Source organism: Heterodontus francisci, chromosome 22 (genome assembly GCF_036365525.1).
Source record: "Heterodontus francisci isolate sHetFra1 chromosome 22, sHetFra1.hap1, whole genome shotgun sequence".
Lineage (NCBI taxonomy): Eukaryota > Metazoa > Chordata > Chondrichthyes > Heterodontiformes > Heterodontidae > Heterodontus > Heterodontus francisci.
In genome coordinates this window covers 32,736,068-32,758,797 of record NC_090392.1, presented here as the reverse complement: position 1 = coordinate 32,758,797, position 22,730 = coordinate 32,736,068, and the positions used below count along the sequence as shown (strand labels likewise).

General features: G+C 44.9%; 1 protein-coding gene and 1 non-coding gene across 2 annotated transcripts; both read right to left on the bottom strand.

The window, feature by feature from the left end:
* Nucleotides 1–2,765: 2,765 nt before the first annotated feature.
* trnav-aac (transfer RNA valine (anticodon AAC)) lies at nt 2,766–2,838 on the bottom strand. Its single transcript has one exon. It is a non-coding gene; the product is annotated as a tRNA-Val (tRNA).
* Nucleotides 2,839–15,503: 12,665 nt separating this feature from the next.
* Nucleotides 15,504–21,809, bottom strand: LOC137381517 (C-C chemokine receptor type 1-like). The gene is made up of 5 exons (XM_068054216.1): nt 21,681–21,809; nt 19,761–20,051; nt 18,906–19,058; nt 17,354–17,465; nt 15,504–16,414 (listed from the first exon to the last, which is right to left on the bottom strand). Exons 1-5 carry the CDS (start codon nt 21,807–21,809, stop codon nt 15,504–15,506), a joined length of 1,596 nt encoding a protein of 531 aa, XP_067910317.1.
* Between the last annotated feature and the right edge of the window lie 921 nt (nt 21,810–22,730).

The window sequence follows — 22,730 nt, the reverse complement described above, 5'->3', positions numbered from 1 at the left end:
CTGGGCATGCCAATTTATATAGTATACAAATTGGCCTTGGTATACAGGGCAGTTCAGATCCAGCAGAATGTTTGCAGAGTTCAAATGGTTAGATTAGGAGGCCATGTCCCCTCTTCCACAGAGACAGCTGTTGGTTTCCACCTGCTCCCTCACTTGCTTCTGAATTTCAAGGTGTAGAATGAAATCAAGCAACGTAACCCAAGTTTGCAATGCATTCCACGCAATCATCAAACACATCATTCCCGTCTTCCTCACCTTAGCTGCACAGCCCTCGAAACGTTGCAATCCATGTAACACAGGATTTGTTCCAGGTTATAGGCTTTCTGTAGGATTATAATAATATCTGTGCCCTCATCTTGAAATGAGATTCTCAGCAATATCCAACACAAATTGAATTGCATAGATGACAGGCAAATATAGGAAAACAGGTCAGTATGCAACACAATTCCATGGTGCCCATTTTCAGATGCACAATAGTCATCTTTTCCAGCAAATGAAAGAATTTTTCAGTGAATCATTTGCAAACTCAGAGTTAATGGCATTTGTGCTTTTCTTTCTTCTTGTTTTGCAAGATACTGGCGCCTAAATCCAATTCATGTATATTCATTTTTATTGGGGAGACCAAACGCAGACTGGGTGACCGCTTTGCGGAATACGTCGACTCAGTCCGCAAGCAGGACCCTGAGCTTCCGGTTGCTTGCCATTTCAAGACTGCCCACTGCTCTCATGCTCACATCTCTATCCTGGGATTGCCTCAGTGTTCCAGTGAACATCAACACAAGCTCGAAAAACAGCATCTCGTTGACCGATTAGTTTAGTTTGGTGATACAGCACGGAAACAGGCCCTTCGGCCCACCGAGTCTGTGCTGACCGTCGACCACCGATTTATAGTAATCCGACACGAATTCCATATTCCTACCACATCCCCACCTTCCCTATATTTCCCTACCACCTCCCTATACGAGGGGCAATTTATAATGGCCAATTAACCTATCAACCAGCCAGTCTTTGGCATGTGGGAGGAAACCGGCGCACCCAGAGGAATCCCACGCAGACACAGGGAGAACTTGCAAACACCACGCAGGCAGTGCCCAGAATTGAAAGCGGGTCGCTGGAGCTGTGAGGCTGCGGTGTGAACCACTGCACACGAGAGCGTGCCGGACTGAATATTGAGTTCAATAATTCCAGAGCATGACGGGGCCCCCATTTTACTTTCATTTTTTGTTATTTTTCTTTTTTACATTTTTTACATTTTTTTGTATGTTTATTTTATTTCATCTTAGTTTGTTCAGTTTGCTTACCCGCTGGTTTTTTTCCTGTTTGTACTTGTTGCTGTTCAATTTTCAGTCCATTAACAGTCCTATCTGTACTAATGCTTTGTCTTTCAACACACCATTAACATATTGTTTGCCTTTGCTCCATGACCTTCTGGTCAGCTATTCTGTGGCCTTGTCCAATCTACACCTTCTCCTTTGTTATCTTTTGCTCCACCCCCGCTTTACTTGCTTCTAACCTTTGACATTTCTAATATTTGCAAGTTCTGAAGAAGGGTCACTGAGCCGAAATGTTAACTCTGCTTCTGTCTCCACAGATGCTGCCAGACCTGCTGAGTATTTCCAGAATTTCTTGTTTTTATTTCAGATTTCCAGCATCCACAGTATTTTGCTTTTATTCATGTATATTCTTCCTCAGTTCAACATGAAGGAGCGGTTTGATATTGAGCGGAGCCGCAGTGCATCTCATTTTCAACGCCACCTTGTTTGTGTTCCTGTTACTTGCCGAATGAAGAACAAAATAAAATGATAATTTGGCAGGTCTGCCTGTTTCCTTAGCTTCAGTTACAGAATCGGCTGTGTCCGTCTTTAAGGGAGGCAAAGTACTCCTCGCGGCTCTGCGTGACGCTGAATAGTTATGTTAATCTGCATCAATAAATCCAGGTATGTCTCTGTTACTGACTGAACAAAACGCTAATAAGTCTGTGAGCGACTGTCATAACTTAAATAACTTTTTCCCATCTGCGTGTCATGAACCTTTACCCCTTGTCATAATTGCGGCTGCATGTTAAGAGCTGGGTTATCAAGGTGCTTAAGACACCAAGAATCTGCTGCAGCAGTGGTTAAATTGAAAAGGATTTTTGCCCCTTTTAACCAAGAAGAAATGTTCAGGAGGAGCAATTTCCCCCAACTTGTTTCCACCGGAGATTCATCATTGCAACTCAAAGAAAGTTTCAGTCACTTGGGTGTTCTGAAAGAGCTGCTCGGAGGTTCAGTGACCCGGATATCATGTGCCTACGTTTTGCTGAGCCGGTGCTTGGTTGATGGGGAGATTTGGCCCGGGTTGTTCTATTTTACCTCCCCGAGATGGCCAGTAACCTGTTGATTGAGGCAGCAGACGCCACTTGCTGCTGACAGCGAGTAATTGGACAGTGCGGGTCAAAATATTGCAGCGTGCCCCTGTCTCAACGACTGTGGAGCTGGTGAAAGTGAATTGCTGATGTGCTTTTGCCTCGTCTGAAATGAGACTAAGATTCGCTGTTACTTAGCAAGCTCGTGTTGCAGGTTTCTATTCTAATCTGAGCCAAATAACGTGTCACTGCTCGGTTTTGAGCAACTTTCTGCAGCATCAGGACTAGAAAGAGGAGCGAGTGCAAGGCATTGTGCACACAATGTGCAAGAGAAAGAGGGCTTTGAGAAATTGTGTTGTGTTAATGGGGAATGTCAATGATTGCATATTTCTTGCTCAGAAGTTTGGGTTGGTTTTGAAAATGTTCCTGCCCAGTTTCGAACTGGGGACCTTTTGCGTGTTCGGCAAACGTGATCACCACTACACTACAGAAACTCAATACAGTTGCTGAGCTGAGGAAGCTGCAAGTATTGTTAAACTATACAGTCTTAATCGATTTGTGGTGCTTGTTTCATTGAAATGCAATTCCACTGTGACATTTCGCAAGGCTGCAGAGGTATTGACCCAGCCATGGACGATCAGCAGTGCACAACACATCGCCAGTCCATTCAGGCCATCGTACCATTGCCAGTTTTTTGAAAGACTTGCCACTTGGGCCCACTTCCTTAGCTCTGCTTTTCTTTGCCTCTCCTTTCATGCAATTATCCAATTCCCTTTTTTTTAAACTCTCCCTTAAGAAACTAAGTCTGTAAGAGGTGCAGCAGCTGCTGCAGTGTTAATGCACAGTGTGCCATCATTGACAAAGATTCCCTTCCCCAACCACACCAAGACATCCACTTGGGATTCTTGCCAACTTCTGGATTTCATTTCTCATTATTTACTAATTGCACTGACACATATTTGTGTTTTTAAACTCTTTATTTTGATCAAATGGGTCCTTATTTTTCTGAGTTGCTACATACAATGTGATTACCCTCGCAGTAGAATGCGTAACAGAGGCAGTTATATAATGGGGGCGAAGCTTCACTGCAGCTATATAATGTACTGGTTGGACCCCACCTGGAGTCCTCTGCATAGTCTGGGCATGCCAATTTATATAGTATACAAATTGGCCTTGGTATACAGGGCAGTTCAGATCCAGCAGAATGTTTGCAGAGTTCAAATGCTTCGATTAGGAGGTCATGTCTGGAGGGGTGTAATCCTACACTAATTCCATATTCCTACCACATCCCCACCTGTCCCTATATTTCTCTGCCACCTACCTATACTAGGGGTAATTTATAATGGCCAATTTACCTATCAACCTGCAAGTCTTTGGCATGTGGGAGGAAACCGGAGCACCCGGAGGAAACCCACGCAGACAGAGGGAGAACTTGCAAACTCTACACAGGCAGTACCCAGAATTGAACCCGGGTCGCTGGAGCTGTGAGGCTGTGGTGCGAACCACTGCGCCACTGTGCTGCCAAATAGGAGCAGGAGGAGGCCATTCGGCCCCCTCAACCCTGAACCGCCATTCAATAAGATCACTGCTGATCTGTCCCAGACCTCAACTCCTCTTTTGTGCCAGCTCCTCATAGCCCTGAACTCATATTTCAAAAATCTATCTGCCTCCTCTTTAAATACTTTCAGCGATCTAGCCTCCACAACTCTCTGGGGTAGAGAATTCCAGACATTCACTTCCCTTTGAGAGCAGAACTTCCTTCGCATCTCAGTTTTAAATGAGTGTTCCCTTATTCTGTAACTATGTTCCCTAATTCAAGATTCCCCCATTAGTGCAAACATCATCTCAACATCTACCCTGTCAAGCCCCCTCAGAATCTTGTACGTTTCAATAAGTTAACCCCTCATTCTTCTAAGCTCTAATGAATAAAGGTCTAACTTGTTTAGCTGTTGTTGATAAGTCAACCCCTTCATCCCAGGAATCAGCCTTGTGATTCTCTTTCGAACTGCCTCAAATGCCAGTATATCCTTTCTTAAATATGGGGACCAAAACTGTACGCCGTACCCCAGGTGCAGCCTCAACAACACCCTGTACAGTTGTAACATGACTTCCCTATTTTTAAACTCCAATCTCCAGCAATAAAGGCCAAAATTCAATTTGCCTTCTTAATTACTTTCTGCTCCTGCATGCTAACTTTGTGTTTTATGCACAAGAACACCCAGATCCCTCTGTGCTGCACTTCTGTGGAGTCTCTCTCCATTTAAATAGTCTGCCTTTTGATTCTTCCTTCCAAAGTGCATGACCTCATACTTTCCTACATTAAACTCCATCTACCAAGTTTTTGCCCGCTCACCAACAGTGCTGTTAGGAAGGGAGTTCCAGCATTTTGATCCAACGACAGTGAAGGAACGGCAATATAGTTCCAAGTCAGGATGGTGTGTGGCTGGGAGCGGAACTTGCAGGTGGTGGTGTTCCCATGAATCTGCTGCTCTTCTCCTTCTAGATGGTAGAGGTCACGGGTTTGGAAGGTGCTGTCGAAGGAGTGCAGGTGAGTTGCTGTAGTGCATCTTGTAGATGGTACACACTGCTGCATTGGTGGTGGAGGGAGTGAATGTTGAAGGTGGTGGATGGGGAGACAATCAAGTAGTTGCTTTATCCTGGATGGTGTTGAGCTTCTTGAATATTGTTGGAGCTGCACCCATCCAGGCAAATGGAGAGTATTCCATCACACTCTTGACTTGTGGACAGGTATTGGGAAATAGGAGGTGAGTTACACGCTGCAGAATTCCCAGCCTCTGACCTGCTCTTGTAGCCAGAACATTTCTGTGGCTGGTCCAGTTCAGTTTCTGGTCAGTGGTGACCCCCATGATGTTGATACTGGGGGATTCAGCGATGGTAATGCCATTGACTGTCAAAGGGAGAGGCTTACATTCTCTCTTGTTTGAGACAGTCATTGCCTGGCACTTGTGTGGCACGCATGTTACTTGCCACATATCAGCCCAACCTGGATATTGTCCAGGTCTTGCTGCGTCTAGACATGGGTTGCTTCAGTATCTGAGGAGTCACGAATGGTGCTGAACATTGTGCAATCATCAACAAACATTCCCACTTCTGCCCTTATGATGGAGGAAAGATCGTTGGCAAAGCAGCTGAAGATAGTTAGGCATCGGGCACTACCCTGAGGAATTCCTGCAGTGATGTCCTGGGACTGAGATGATTGACATCCAACAACCTCAACCATCTTTCTTGCACTATGTATGACTCCAACCAGCAGAGAGTATTCCCCCGATTCTATTGACTCCAGTTTTGCTAGGGCTCCTTGATGCCATACTTAGTCAAATGCTGCCTTGATGTCAAGAACAGTAGCTCTCACCTCAACTCTGGAATTCAGCTTTTTTGTCCATGTTTGGACCAAGGCTGTAATGAGTTCAGGAGCTGAGTGGTCCTGGTGGAACCCAAACTAAGCATCAGTGAGCAGGTTATTGCTGAGCAAGAGCCACTTGATGGCACTGTCGACGATCCTTTCCATCACTTTACTAATGATTGAAAGTAGACTGAGGGGGTGGTTTTTGGCCAGGTTGGATTTCTCCTGCTTTTTGTGTGCAGGACATACCTGGGCAATTTTCCATATTGCCGGGTAGATGCCAGTGTTGTAGTTGTACTGGAACAGCTTGGCTAGGGGCATGGCTCGTTCTGGAGCATAAGTCCTCAGTACTATTGCCGGAATGTTGTCAGGGCCCATAGACTTTGTAGTATCCAGTGACTTCAGCTATTCCTTGATATCACATGGAGTGAATTGGATTGGCTGAAGACTGGCATCTGTGATGCTAGGGACCACAGCGGAAGGCCGATTTGGATTATCCACTTGACACTTCTGGCTGAAGATGGATGCAAATGCTTCACCCTTATTTTTTTACTGATGTGCTGGGCTCCCCCATCAATGAGGAATATTTGTGGAACTTCCTCCTCCAGTAAGTTGTTTAATTGTCCACCACCATTCACTGGATGTGGCAGGACTGCAGAACTTAGATCTGATCCATTGGTTATGGGATCGGTTAGCCCTGTCTGTTGCATGTTGCATCTGCCATTTGGCACCCAAGTAGTCCTGTGTTGTAACTTCACCAGGCTGACACCTCATTTTGAGGTATACCTGGTGCTGCTCCTGGCATGCTCTCCTGCACTCTTCATTGAACCAAGGTTGGTCCTCTGGCTTGATGGTAGCATACAGACATACATACGGACATGCGAATTAGGAGCAGAAGAAGGCCATTTGGCCTCTCGAGCCTGCTCCGCCATTCAATAAGATCAGGCTGATCAGTTTGTGTCCTGAATTCCACACTCCCATCTATCCCTGATAATCTTTGATTCCCTTGCCTAACAAGAATCTATCTACTTCCGCCTTAAAAGTATTCAATGACTCAGCTTCCAACGCCTTCTGAGGCAGAGTTCCAAAGTCGCACAAACCTTTGAGAGCAACTATTTCTCCTCATCTGTCCTAAAAGGGCGACCCCTAATTTTAAAACAGTGCCGCATAGTTCTGGACTCCCTCACAAGAGGAAACATCCTTTCCACATCCACCTTGTCATGACCGTTCAGGATCTTATAAACTGCAATCAAGTCTCCCATCACTCTTCTAAACTCCAGTGAAAATAAACCCAGTCTGTCCAACCTTTCCTCATATGACAACCTGCTCATTCCAGGTATCAATCCAGTCAACCTCCTCTGAACCATCTCCAAGGTGTTTACATCCTACCTTAAATAAGGAGACCAAAACTGCACACAGTATTCGAGATGTGGTCTCACCAACGCCCTGTATAACTGAAGCATAACATCCTTACTTTTATTTTCAATTCCTCTTGAAATAAAGGATAGCATTCCATTAGCCTTCTTTATTACTTGCCATTTTGTGACTCATGCACTTGAACACAGAGATCCCTCTGCAGCTCGGAATTCTGCAGACATTCTCCATTTAAGTAATACTCTGCTTTTTTATTCTTCCAGCCAAAGTGAACAACTTCACATTTTCCCACATTATACTCCATCAGCTAGATTTTTGCCCACTCACTCAACCTATCTATATCGATCTGCAACCTCCTTATGTCCTCTTCACAACAGACTTTCCTACCTATCTTTGTGCTGTCTGCAAATTTAATTCCCATGCCATCACTCCTCTCAAAGTCATTGAAATAAATTGTAAAAGTTTGAGGCCCCAGCACAGACCCCTGCGGGACTCCACTCATCATGTCCTGCTAATCTGAAAATAACCCATTTATGCATACTCTGTTTTCTGCCAGCCAGCCAATCTTCTATCCATTCTAATATGTTACCCCCTACACCAATTTTGCCAATAACCTTTTATGTGGCACCATGTCAAATGCCTTCTGGAAATGCAAGTGCAGTATGTCAGCGGGCTCCCCTTTATCCACAGCACATGTTACTCCTTCAAAGAACTCCAATAAATCGGTTAAACATGATTTCCCTTTCACAAAACCATGCTGACTATTCCCGATTGCCTTGAGTTTTACTAAGTGCCCTGCTATAACCTGCTGAATGATTGATTCTAACGCCTTCCCCATGACAGACGTCAAGCTAACTGGCTACAGTTACCTGTTTTTTGCCTCCCTCTCCCCTGCCCCTTCTTGAATAGAGAGGTTATATTTGCTACTTTCCATTCTGATGGAACCTCACCAGAATCTACTGATTTTTAAAAAATTAACACCAATGCATCTATTACCTCATTAGCCACCTCTTTTAAAACCCTAGGATGAAGTCCATCAGGACCCGAGGACTTGTCAGCCCCAGCTCCATCAATTTGCTCAATTCTGCTTTCCTGGTGACTGTATTTTGTGATGAAATACAGGTATAATAGGCTTAATTAGGTCGAATTTAGATATAATTAATACATTATACATTTCAGAATTAAAGATTGAATGAATGGTCAGTTTTCAAGACTCATCGAAATTCCCTTTAAGTGTAAAGTTAAAAATCGATGAACATCCCTGCAACAATAGAATGTGTAGCAGAAATGCCTTTTAAGTTAAATGAGAGAGGCTATACATGATCCATACTGATAACTATAGTCCTAATTAGTTGATAATGTTAATGATATAGACGGACTGACAGAAGGAGATGGTACAAGGTACCATCAAAGAACCATCACTGATGATCAATCACAAAATGGAATGTTACCTACAAAACCCAATTTAACCCAAAAAGAAAAAAAAACAGTTACTGCACAAATTTAATTAAAAATCTTTTAAGGATAAAACGCGTTTTTAAGTTAGGTGGTTAGGTCCTGACACATTCTGACTCCGAGTTCAGGTTCTGTTCAGACATAATGGCTAATATTGAAGGGATTGGCTTAATTTTCCTGTTGGACGATCTATCAACTTGTTTCAGTAGATTACAGAATCCCATTCCACTGCCTCAGGCAGATCAGGTAGTTGTCTTTGAGATAGATGATTTTGATGCCGATGGTTCAGTTAGAGATCATGGTACTATTGTGGCTGACCCCAAGGAGGAAGGGATAGAATGTATCCGGTGGGATAATCAAACTGATACCCCCAGACCCACAACATTCCTTAATGATAAAGTACACGCCTGCCCAATTGGGTGGCTGAATGACTGGGTGGGGGTATCCATGGTAGAATAGTAGGTCCTGGGTCTCCCTATATGCGTGGTGGCCATGGGTTTCGGATTAGATGGCTTCTTCACAATGAGGTTTGTGATCAGAATTTGCAAGAGAATTATAGGACAGCCTGATATTAAACACTTCCTTAACATCACGTCCAGGCCTGTGGAGGTGTCCATGGACCAGGATGACCGAACAACATATATTCAGGCACAGCTAGACTGCACCTGTCTAGAAATGGGGGTGGGGATAAGGGTCTCTTGGAACAGCTTCTAAACAAGTACTACCCTTATCTACAGCGTCATCTGAATCACTGCGGCAAGGTAGATAGACAAACTCAATCTCTTGCTGCAGGTTGGCACAAGCCTAGGAAACAGTGGCCTATTCAGGATCATAAAGGGAAATTCGATCTAGTCGACACTATTAGGTATTTAGAGGAACAAGGTGTCCTAATAAAAATGCCCTCTGAACTAATTCACCATTGTTTGGTGTCCCTAAACCTGACATTCCTTAATAATGTCTCAATGCCGAATACTATCCAGCAGCAGTATTCCACTGCTCTTCTTTCTGGCATAAGAAGAGAAAAAATTAAATCTTGTATTGATTCGGCTAATGGTTTTTGGTCTCACCCATTTAAAGAATCTGACTGGCAAAAGACTGCAATGACTGCCCCTGATGGCTTTCAATACTGTTGGACTAGATTACCCCAGAGACTTCCAAACAGTCCCGTCCTTTTTTTCTGCTCATGTTATCAATCTTTTAAAATACCTGCCCAATGTTAACTCTTACATGGATGACATTTATGCTTCACATAATGACCTCCAAGAACACTTGCAAGCTGTTGACACAGTTTTATCCCAGCTCACTGCTATTGGATACCTGATCACATTAAAAAAGTCCGTTCATTTGAGAGGAAGTAGATTTATTAGGCATCCATATAACTGGAAATGGTAGGGGATTAACTCAGTCCTGTAAAGAGAAACTAAACACAATTCAATATCCCTGAACCTTGATCAATCTACAGGTCAGTTTAGGTCTCCTGAACTTTGCTAGATTTTTTACACTGACCTTTGCTGAACAAGGAGCTAATGGGAGGAAAGATCTTGTAACAGTCTCTATCACGAGGGACAAAGTATTTGACAAACTAATGGGACTAAAGGCAGACACATTGCCAGGACCTGATGGCCTTCATGCAAGGGTTTTAAAGAAAGTGGCTGCAGAGATAGTGGAGGCATTGTTCAAAATATTCCAGAATTCACTGGATTCCGGGAGGGTCCCAACAGATTGGAATACCACTCATATGACACCCCTGTTCAAGAAGGGAGGGCGACAAAAAGCAGGAATCTATTGACCAGTCAGCCTAACATAAGTCCTTGGCAAAATGCTAGAGTCCATTATTAAGGAAGAAATAGCAGGACATTTAGAAAAGCTTAACGCAATCAAACAGAGTCAACATGGTTTTGTGAAAGGAAATCGTGTTTGACACATTTGCTAGCATCCTTTGAGGATATAACAGAGTTGCTAATGGGAAACCGGTAGATGTATTGTATTTGCAGACCCTCAAAGTAATTCAGCCCCCTCACACTAATACAGCCCCCTCACACTTACACAACCCAGGCAATGTTGAAAGAAGAGGCAAGTCAGACACTAGAGGGTTTAAAATTGATATAGAGGAAGTATTAGATAGACTGTCTGTACTTAAAGTGGATAAAGCACCAGGGCCGGAGGAGATACATCCAAGGATAATGAGGGAAGTGAGGGTGGAAATCGCAGAGGCACTGGCCATAATTTTTCAGTCTTCCTTGTACTCAGGGGTGGTGCCAGAGGACTGGAGAATTGCAAAAGTTACACCCTTTTTCAAAAAGGGTGTAAGGATAAAACCAGCAACTGTAGGCCAGTCAGTTTAACTTCAGTGATGGGAAAAATTAGAGAAAAAATAATTCTGGACAAAATCAATAGCCACATGGACAAATGCAAGTTAATTAAGGAAAGCCAGCTGGATTTCTTAAGGGCAAACCATGTTTAACTAACTTGCTGGAGCTTTTTGAGGTGGTAATAGTGAGAGTTGATGAGGGCAATCCTGTTGATATGGTGTACATGGACTTTAAAAAGACATTTGATTCAGTGCCACACAACAGACTTGAACAAACTTGTAGCTCATGAAATAAACGGGATGACAGCAACATGGATACGAAACTGGCTGAGTAACAAAGATTAGTGGTTAATGGATGTTTCTCGGGCTGGAGGAAGGTTTGTAGTGGAGGTCCCCAGGGATCAGTGTTGGGTCCCTTGCTTTTCCTGATATATATTAATGACCTAGACCTTGGTATACAGGGCACAATTTCCAAGTGTGCAGATGAATCTTGAAACTTGCAAACTTTGTGAAATGTGAGGAGGATAGTGTAGAACTTCAAAAGGACATAGATAAGTTGATGGAATGGACAGACTGGTGGCAATTGAAATTCAATGCAGAGAAATGTGAAGTGATTCATTTTGGTAGGAAGAACATGGAGAGGCAATAGAATGAAAGAGATGCAGGAGCAGAGGGACCTGTGCATAAGTTATTTAAGGTAGCAGAACAAGTTGAGAGAGCAGTTAATAAAGCACACAGTATCCTGGGTTTTATTAATAGGGGCAGAGCGTACAAGAGCAAGGAAATTATGTTGAACTTGTACAAGACACTAGTTCGGTCTCATCTGGAATATTGCGTCCAGTTCTGGGCGCCACACTTGAGGAAAGACGTGAGGGCTTTGGAGAGAGTACAGAAAAGATTCACGAGAATGGTTCCAGGGATGAGGAATTTGAGTTATGAAGATAGATTGGAGAAGTTAGGACTGTTTTCCTTGGAGAAGAGAAGGCCGAGAGGTGATTTGTTAGAGGTTTTCAAAATCATGAGGGGTCTGGACAGAGTAGATAGAGAGAAACTGTTCCCACATGTGAAAGGATCGAGAACGAGAGAGCACAGATTTAAAGTAGTTGGTAAGAGAAGCAAAAGTGACATGAGAAAAATGTTTTCATGCAGCGAGTGGTTGAGGTCTGGAATGCGCTGCCTGAGAACATGGTGGAGGCAGGTTCAATTGAAGCATTCAAAAGGGAATTAGACAGTTAAATGGAAAAGGAGGAATGTGCAGGATTATGGGGAGAAGGCAAGGGAATAGAACTGAGGGAGTTGCTCTTTCAGAGAGCCAATGCAGACATGGGTCAAATAGCCTCCTTCTGCACTGTAAGAATTCTGTGATTCTGTGAATGAATTGGCAACCAAGATGCTCATGGCTTGACATAAGTTTTCGGTCACTAATAAAATACCTTCATACCATTCATTCCTATTATATCCATCATCAGAACCGTCCATTTCATGAGTTACTTCAAATACTCAATTCCTGGTTTTCGGACAATTCCTTGCATAATGAGACTGAGATTCACCTCCAAAACACCCATGAATCATTCCCTGTGCATTTCTAGGATTCGTTTGCTTTTGGTTATCATCACAATCTTGTATTTTGTTTCGATTCACAAATTTATTAAAAGTATAACCCAGCTCAGAACATCTTTCAGCATCTCTCTCTTTGTACAAGCATCAGTGACTGGGTCCCCACTGATTTAGAGAGTCAGTAATCATGGAGTTCTCCATTCTCTATCAGTTTAGTTTAGAGATACAGCACTGAAACAGGCCCTTCGGCCCACCGAGTCTGTGCCGACCATCAACCACCCATTTATACTAATCCTACACTAATTCCATATTCCTACCACATCCCAACCTGTCCCTATATTTCCCTACCACCTACCTACACCAGAGGCAATTTACAATGGCCAATTTACCTATCAACCTGCAAGTCTTTTGGCATGTGGGAGGAAACTGGAGCACCCGGAGGAACCCACACAGACACAGGGAGAACTTGCAAACTCCACACAGGCAGTACCCAGAATTGAACCTGGGTCGCTGGAGTTGTGAGGCTGCGGTGTTCACCACTGCACCACTGTGCTGCCACTGCAGTATTTTCAATTTGTGACATGAAGGTTACCAGAAACGATTGTTTTCGCAAATATTTCTTTCGGGCAGCAGTCACTTGCTCAAAAAGAGAATCTTTATCATGAAATTGAACCCTGTATAAACCAAAACATCTATCCATGTGAGATTTGTGCACAATCTAACAATTTCAGAACAAGCACAGACTCAGGAATTTCTAGATTGATTTTTTGTCAGTCTTTTATATAACCTCTCAAATTCCATGACATATTCTTCTGTGGACTGATTGCCCATCTTCTTAAAATTTTCAAAAGTTGACTATGCCTCATAGGCTTCCAACAAATCATTTTGTTTGCAAATCTTGTCCATAAATTGTATTAGAATTGGCAATCCCTCTTCAGTATCCATGTCAGTAATGTCCAGTTCCAAAAATACTTTATTTCTAATCCTATTTTTTCCTGGCAAAGCCAAAGCCAAGTCCAGAGGTGGCACAGTGGTTAGCACTGCAACCTCACAGCTCCAGTGACCTGGGTTCAGTTCTGGGAACTGCCTGTGTGGAGTTTGCAAGTTCTCCTTGTGACCGTGTGGGTTTCCGCCGGGTGCTCGGGTTTCCTCCCACAGCCAAAGACTGGCAGGTTGATAGGTAAATTGGCCATTGGAAATTGCCTCTGGTGTAGGTAAGTGGTAGGAGAATTGTGGGGATGTGGTCGGGAATATGGGATTAATGTAGGATTTGTATAAATGGGTGGTTGATGGTCAGCACAGACGCGGTGGGCCGAAGGGCCTGTTTCAGTGCTGTATTGCTCGATGACTCCATAGCTTGCTTCCTCTTGGTTAGGAAGTGACCCGAGTCCACATTGCCACCTCATTCTTCCATTGTTTGTGCAGTTCCAATTCCAGAAAGACTGCTGGGAAATCATAGTTTGAGAGTCTGCAGCGTGACTCAGCCATTTCACCTTGAAAGCCCACGGGAGCTTTGCTTCTGTTCGAAAAAGACATTACTTTTTTTGTTATTATCCCACCTGAAGAGGTCAAAATTAATCCTCTGCTTTTGGTAAATAACCAATCACCAAAATCAGGAAGCAGGAGACAGTCTGTGATCCACAACAGTTTTATTTTTAATTCACAATTCAGTACAAATCCCAGTTTCCACTCTTCCCTCCTCGACTGACCAGCTGTCCAGAAATAACTCGCTTGACTGGGGAAAAACTCAGCCCATGAATACAGGCTGCAATGACCATCACCTACTCTCTATTAACTCTGAAGTATGTCCTGGTTAATTAAAGAGACCAGCATTTGCAACATTGTCAGTTGCCGCTCCAGGCTCTCAGAGGGTACATGATTCAGGGAGCTGTTTAAACAGAGACACTGACTGAAACTTCACTGAAAGACAGATTTCCATTTCAACTGAGTGAGTCTTTCACCCCCAGGACAGCCCAAAGACCCTTTTACCCTCACAGGATATCCCAAAGACCCTTTTACCCTCACAGGACAGCCCAAAGACCCTTTTACCCTCACAGGACAGCCCAAAGACCCTTTTACCCCCACACCCCAGAACATCCCAAAAACCCTTTAAGTGAGTCCCACAAAAGTGCAGCACTCCCTCAGTACCGCCCCTCTTGACAGTGAAGCAGTCCCTCAGTACAGATCCTCTGACAGTGCAACACTCCATCCCCAGTGACACTCTGCCTGTGCAATGCTGCCTCATTACTGCCTCTCCGACAGTGCAGTGCTCCCTCATTACTGACCATCCGACAGAGCAGCATCCCCGCCAACGTCCGTGACTCTTCTGACGCCCTATGTCATTTTGATAATTACCAGTTTCCTGGTCCTCACCACCTCCTCTTCACTTTGGATGTCCAATCTCTCTACACCTCCATCCCCCACCAGGACAGTTTGAGGGCTCTCCGCTTCTTCCTTGAACAGAGGCCCAACCAGTCCCCATCCACCACCACCCTCCTCTGCCTGGCTGAACTTTTTCTCACATCGAACAACTTCTCCTTCAACTCCACTCACTTCCTTCAAGTAAAAGGTGTTGCTATGGGTACCCGCATGGGTCCTAGTTATGCCTGTCTTCTTGTGGGATATGTCAAACATTCTTTGTTCCAGTCAGACTCAGGCCCCTCTCCCCCAACTCTTTTTCCATTACATCGATGACTGTATCGGTGCCCGAGAGAGAGACCACAGCGACTGGGCAGGGGGAATAGAAGGGAGACGGACACAACAAAGTGACTCCAAAATTAAGTAAGATAATAATCAATTCACACAAGAAGATTTCCAGCATCTGCAGCATTTTGACTTTTGGAAGAAGAATTTTTTGACTTTCTGAGCAGATGTGAGGAGATGAGATTAGAACTCGTGGAGGAGGAGGAGCGACTGCAGCTGCTGTTTCTCCTCCAGTCCTGCAGTGGGTGCTCTCCGTCTCCTCCAGCCTCCTCCCTACCCCGTTGGGGGTATTTTCAGACCCCCAGCGATTCCTGGTGTTGTTCAGTTGCTGGAAATCTGGGGATAAATATTCCATTCATGGACTGGAAACACTGGGACCTGTCTCTGGGCTGCTCTCAGTGGTTTTGTTTATTCATTAATTGAATCATTGATGTAACCGGATATTTCACCGCATTCTTGAACTGCTCTCTGAACTTGGACTGAGTCACCCCATAAATAAATGTGTTTGTGCAGCAACTTAAAACCTGCAGCATATCTCCGACCTTTTCAAATATATATTCAGAATGGCTGTAATCCCCGGGATCTGTTCCTGTAAGGCTATAATATAAGAAATTTATAACATACATCATCCACAGAAGTATGAAGCTGCCGGATACGGTGAAGAGTAAAATCACAGACTTCCTTCTGCTCTCCATCTCTGGGTCACTGCGATTCTCTCCCTTGCTCTGACCCCTCAGTCCCTTACGGACACGACCGGCCACTAAAATGTGTCTGACTGTCAGAGCGTTGAGCAACAGAATGAAAGCGAAAGGGAGCAATGGGGTTAAAACTGTATTAAACCAGTCAAATCCCACCCATCCAGGTTCTCTATAATAACTTGGCTTTTCAATACAGAACCACAATACATTGTCAATTATCTCTCCAGGTTCATATATAAAGTAGAAGGGGATGTTTTTTAAACAGAGCAGAATGCAGGATGTTGCTAGAACCACAGCCGCAGTTTTCTCGGTGCAATATTTAGTTTTCAGATTCTGGCAACAAATGGCCACAAATCGATCAAAGGAGAACGTGACGGTGAACCAGACAGAACAGTCTGTGGCTGCACGAAGCAGAACATATGTAACAATACACACAGGGGTGATGTTCAGGAAAGATTCCCGGAAATAATAATCACTGATCTTATACAGTATGACGTCAATGATAATCACCAGTAGATCTGCCGTTGCCATGGCCACCAGGTAGCGAGTGGTGCAGGTGGAGAATCTGCACTTTCTCCGGGACAGGATCACAATCGCCAGTAAATTAACTGTAAGAGAGAGAAGGGAAAAGAGACTGGAAATTAATGAACAAACATTCTCCATGTCTGACCCAGACAGTAAGGGCAGGATTTTAGCACCAAAAATGTGTGAGTCAGAAGTTAAAATTTCCCACTTCCGGATTTAATGGAGTTGGGACAGGGAGCAGGGTCGACAACTGCTCTCAGGAGGAAGGTTAGTAATTAAAATATTTTAATGAGTCTGCAAGTCTCTGATTTAATCTGTTTTCCAGGTTTAACTGTGTCCGGCTGGGTTTCCCAGGCCTCTGGATAGCAGCAGCTGAAGGGAGACAAGGACAATTTCAGGCAGGCAGTAAGTGTCTTTACAGCACTACTTGTGGGCCAGGAAGAGGAGCAGTTCATCCCCCTGTGCCCCCCAATGTCCCCATCCATCAGAGAATCAGCCCGCTCCATACAAAGACCCCCAGCCCACGGGATCAGACCCACTCCATGGGATCAATTATTTCCCCCTTCCACCAATCCCAGATCAGACACTCTCCCCAGGATTGGACCACCCCCCATACCAGATGAGGCACACCCTCCCCAATCCCGGGATCAAACCCACTACCGGGGATCAGACAACCCTCTTCCCCCTCCCGGATCAGAGAGTCTTGCCAGGATTGGACAACCCACATCCCGGGATCAGACATCCCCCTCCCCAAGACAGATCAGACATTTTCTCCCTGGGATCAGAGCACATCCCAATCCCAGGATTGGACACCAACTGGTTTTGACACTTTCTCTGGAGTTGGGATACAGACCCGCCTAGGATTGGACTCGCTCAGGGTCAGGAATGAGACCTAGCTACCCCTGCAACCTGCTCTGGAGTTCTCCCTGTCTGACTGGAAGCCAAGTTTTTCAGTCAGGCTGACTTCAGGACGGGAAACCTGTCAGTTATAAAAGACACCGGCTGTGGAGTTAAAACCTCACAGAATGCTGGGAGAAACCTGAACTTCTGCCCGCTGCCTGCATAACACACCTGACCATTAATATCCAAGTCTAAGTATTGGAGCAAAAGCAAAATCCTGGGACTGCTGTAAATCTGATAAAAATAGGAGAATGTTGAAAACACTCAACAGGTCAGACAGCACCTGTGGAGAGAGAAACAGAGTGAACATTTCAGGTCAACAGCCTTTCATCAGAACTGGAAGATATTAGACATTAACAGTTTTAAAGCAGTGATGAAGCCAGTGAAAAGTGAGGTCTAGGGGGAGGAAAGAACAAAGGGGATGGTCTGTAGTCGGGTGGAGGGCAGGAGTAATTCAATGATAAAAGGGATGATGGTGTCAGGCGAATGGGACAATTAAAGAAACAAAACATGGGTCCAGAGGAGAGTAAATGGTTGCAGCATGTTACGACCACGTGAGCAATGTGTCGAGGGGTCTCTTGCTGTCTTCACCTGGTATTATTGTAACAGGGTTTAATTTTAAACACATTGTGTTTTAACCTCCCCCTTTGTGAATCCTTGTTCACAAGGCAAAGAAATAAGCACAAACAGGCCTTCAATTGGTTTAAAGAAGAAAGATGAAATTTATGAAACCTTAAATTTAAAATCTAATATGGTTCACGCCTACGGATGTACAATGTGCCCACGCTAGCATGCACATGTGATATAAACATGCAGATAGGGACAGAAAAGAGCAGAGGAAAAGATAAGTAGAACAGTTTGAGGGAATATCTTGTTACTGTTTCTCGAGCTCGCTGTAGTCCTTGATTGAAGATATGGTCTTGCAATTTATTGGGGCCCAGTAGTCTTCTTAAAAACATTGTTCATGCAGGGAATTGTTCTCTCTTTGAGTTTCATGTGTTCTCACAAGTTCCGTGGGAAGAGATGAGGGGAGGCAGACAGGAGAGGAGATGTTCTCAATTCCACGAACACACAGCATTTTGAGTTCAAAATCTGTTTTTCCTGTTTGAAACTCCCCTAGTTGGCCAGCAGGTGGTCATCTGACTGACTGGTTTGACCAGGTCTCTTTCTGTGTATTGGGGCAGGGACTGGCTCCCTTTGTTTCCACATTGCCTGGTACTATTCAAATGTCGTTCCAGTCAGGAACTTGTAATTTTTAAGTTTTAGTGTTCAAGTGGTGAAATAATGTGTGCCTCAGTCTTGGCAGGTGGGGTTTGCCTGACACCTCCACACCCAGGGAATGAAATGCGATTTGAAGACCAACAGCGCATTTTATTGCAGAGTTTGAGAGAAATATAAGATATAGAAAGTAAAACGATGCATTTCTCTCATTCATTTCCATTCATTCACCAATCTTAAGCTTATTAAAAATGGTCTGTTCTCGGTGCCAGGGCTGCTTTAAGTTTTCCCTTTTTTCCCCCTCAGGAGAGTTAGTGGGGGTGGGGGCGGATCTATCCTGAACTCCCTGAGTCATGCAAAGACTTTTGGCTTCAGGGGATGGGTGGTTCCCTTTTCCTCTGACTGTGGGGGAGGAGTCTTTGTTACTCACCCCTTTGTTCGCTGAGACAATCCCACCTGGAGGTATTTGTGCAGACTTAACGATTCTCCTGTGACAGTTTGACTAGGTGAGGCATCACCCTCACGGTTTCTCTGCCCCCTAGAGATCTCTCTGTGGCTCTGCAAGTTCCTGTAAATGCTGTTGCAACTCTGGTGAGGTGCTTCGAGAGTCTGCAGTCGCATAGGAGGATGTAGTATCTAACTTTTCACATTTCTTGGGGTTGGTTGACCAGACAGTACGGGTTTTCATGTGGGATTCTTCCCGGACTTCCTTTAACCTGCCCTCTGGGTCACTTTTTCCCTTTCTCTTTCTAAACTTTTGCCAGCCATCTGCCTGCCTGTCCGCTTTTGTTCTCAGCAGAGGTCCCTTACAGTTCACCAGCCCTCTGTTGGAGGGTCCTTCTAACACTGGTATAGGACTTAGGGGTGCAGGTTTCACTGTAGGTTGGGGTTTCCCCTCAACCTGGCACATTTGGCAACTCCTGCAGTACTCCATCACATCTTGGTGAAGTTCTGGCCAGTCAAACCGCTGTCTTATGTGGGCTTTGGTCTTTCGTATTTCAGCATGGACAGCTACTGTAGTCTCGTGGGCCCTTCTTAATATTTCTTCCTGTACCTCTGTGGCACCACTAACTGGTGAATTACTGTCCACTCCTTGCTCTCAGGTCTGTGAGGAGACCTCCATTTCCTTATCAGTATCTCATTCTTTAAATAGTAACAATCAGGGACTCCCTCTGCTTCACTTTCAGACTGGGCAGCCTGTGCTAACTCTCACAATACTGGGTCGGCTCGCTGAGCCTCAGCTCGGGAAAATCCATTTAATTCATTCCCTGGGTCTCCTAACTTTCAACAGAAAGTCTCGGACAGGCAGACCTCCTGGTCATCTGCCTGCAGTGCCAATGCAGTCTCCTCTGGGGGAGCTGGTTTGATCATGGCCTGATCTACGACACACTCAGGGACTCTGCATGGGACCGTCTCCGGCCACGGCCCTGTCTCTCTGACCTCCTGTGGTCTTTCTTTCACTACTGGGGTGGGAGGGGGGGCGGCTACCGCCTTCACCCCTGCCAGATCATTACTGAAGAGCAGGTCAAACCCGTCCACAGGCAAACTAGGGACAATCCCTATGGTCACCAGTCCTGAAACTTGGTCGCACTCCAGGTGCGCCTGGTGTACAGGTACAGACATACACTGCCCTCAAATACATTCACCATCATTTTGGTGTTCACTGCAGTCTCTGGGGGAAAGGTCAGGCCTTTTCCCACTAAAAGGGATCGAGTGGCCCCTGTGTCCCTGAGAATCACTATGGGCTTGCTTGCCCCACTCGAGGGATATGGGGTTACTTTCCCTTCAAATACAAAACCCTGATAACCTTCGGGAATCCTATTAACGTTTCCTGCACTGGCTGTAGTGAGCTTCCTGGGTTGCACCTTTACTGCAGTCAAAGCCACAGCCTGTTCCGTGTTTTCCATCAGGCCCTCGCCTTCATTGAGTGGGTGTGCCCTGATTCACCTTCTGGTTTCCCCTTTAGTTTCCAACAGTCAGCTTTTAAATGCCCTGCCTTGTTACAATGACAGCACACAGGTCTCAGGGTCTCACTCTTGTTCACAGCATCTTCCTTTTTGGCTCAAGGAGTGCTCCCTGTGTTTCCTGCTTTCCTTTCTCTTCCAGGACTGCCTGGGAAAATATCACCTTCCCATCCTTTGGCCTTTTCGGATTTGTGGGGATTACTAGGAAAGGTTCTTCCCTGGGAAATTGACGTAAATATTGAAACAAACTCATGGACCAGAACGGCAGCTTGCCAGGCTCCCTGAACCTGCTGCTCTTCGACATGAGTTTTTATCGAGAATGGGAGAGAGTTTTTGAATTCCTCTAACAGGATTACTTCTCTGAGAGTCTCATAGCTGAGTTGTATTTTTAAAGCCCTCAGCCACTGGTCAAAAGCCAGCTGTTTGCTTCTTTCAAACTCCAGGTAAGTTTGATTAGCTTGCTTTTTGAGGGTTCTAAACTTTTGGCGATAATCTTCAGGTACTAATTCATATGCTCTGAGGATAGCATTTTGGTCAGTTCATAGTTTGATGAACTCTTGTCTGGTAGCAAGGAATAAATCTCATGGGCTTTTCCAGTTAGTTTGCTTTCTAGTAAAAGAGACCAGGTTTCAGTTGGCCATTTTAGCAGCCTTGCCAGTTTCTTGAAGGACACAAAAAACGCTTCCACATCTTCCTCATTGATGTTTGGAATTATTTGGGTGAGTTTTAGCGATCTTGTACCCAGTCCTGAATTCTGACCCTCCATATTGGCCATGCTTTCACTGGGGTTACTCTGTCGCCCCCTAGTTAACTCAAGCCGCTTCAACTCTCATTTTTGGCACTCTTTCTGGAATATTCTTTCTCTCTCTCCCTCTCCTCTCTCTCTCTCTCGTTCCTTCTCCTGTCCTTCTCTCTCTCCCTCTCCTGCCTTTCATTTTCTTCACAAAGAACAGTACAGCACAGGAACAGGCCATTCGGCCCTCCAAGCCTGCGCCGATCATGATGCCTGTCTAAAGTAAAACCTTCTACACTTCCGGGGTCCGTATCCCTCTATTCCCATCCTATTCATGTATTTATCAAGTTGCCTCTTAAACGTCGCTATCGTACCTGCTTCCACCACCTTCCCCGGCAGCAAGTTCCAGGCACTCACTCACTCACCACCCTTTTGGAAGGCTCTTTCTTTCTCCCTCTCCTGTCTCTCTCTCTCTTTTTCTCTTCCCACAAATTCAAGTTTCCTCTGTTCCAGTTGTATCTTTGCGAACAATACCCTGTCGGATTCTGCTTCTAACCCTGTTTCTACTTCTTCAGATTCAAGGGAAAAATGGTTGGCCACTGGTCTCAGGAGTTCAGAATTCCGAGCCTTGCCACGGACAGTGATCCCACACTGCTCAGCCATTTTTCTCAACTCCTCCATAGACAGTGTTTTTAACCTATCCCAAGTTACTTCACCCTGGCTTGGAGAGCTACTAGCTTCAGTTGCAGACATGTTATTATTCAATCACACACAACCACAAGACAACCTGTATTGATTTGTTCTTTTGATTGGGAACAATTTGGCTTCCCACTTCAATGTAACTTGTTTGTCTGTGGGCAACAATCCGAATGCTAGCACCCAATTTCAGTTACGACAAGTTGATCAATGTGTCTCGGGGTCTTTTGCTGTCTTCACCTGGTCTTGTTGTAACAGGGTTTAGTTTTAAACACATGGTGTTTTGAGCTCCCCTTCAGAGTCATAGAGTTATACAGTACAGAAACAGGCCCTCTGGCCCATCGTATCTTTGCCGGCCATCAAGCACCTAACTATTTTAATCCCATTGTCCAGCACTTGGCCCGTAGACTTGTGTGCTCTGGCATTTCAAGTGCTCATCCAAATACTTCTTAAATATTGTGAGGGTTCCTGCCTCCACCACCACTTCAGGTAGTGTGTTCCAGATTCCAACCACCCGCTGGCTGAAAAGATTTTTCTTCAAATCCCCTCCAAACCTCCTGCCCCTTACCTTAAATCTATATCCCCTGGTTATTGACACCTCCACTAAGGGAAAAAGTTTCTTCCTATCTAACCTATCAATGCCCCTCATAATTTGGTATACCTCAATCATGTCCCGCCTCAGTCTTCTCTGCTCTAAGGAAAACAACCCTAGCATTTTCAGTCTCTCTTCATAGCTGAAATGTTCCAGCCCAGGCAACATCTTGGTGAATCTCCTCTGCACCCTCTCCAGTGCAATCACATCCTTCCGATAGTGTGGTGCCCAGAACTGTACACAGTACTCCAGCTGCGGCCTAACTAGCATTTTATACAGCTCCATCATAACCTCCC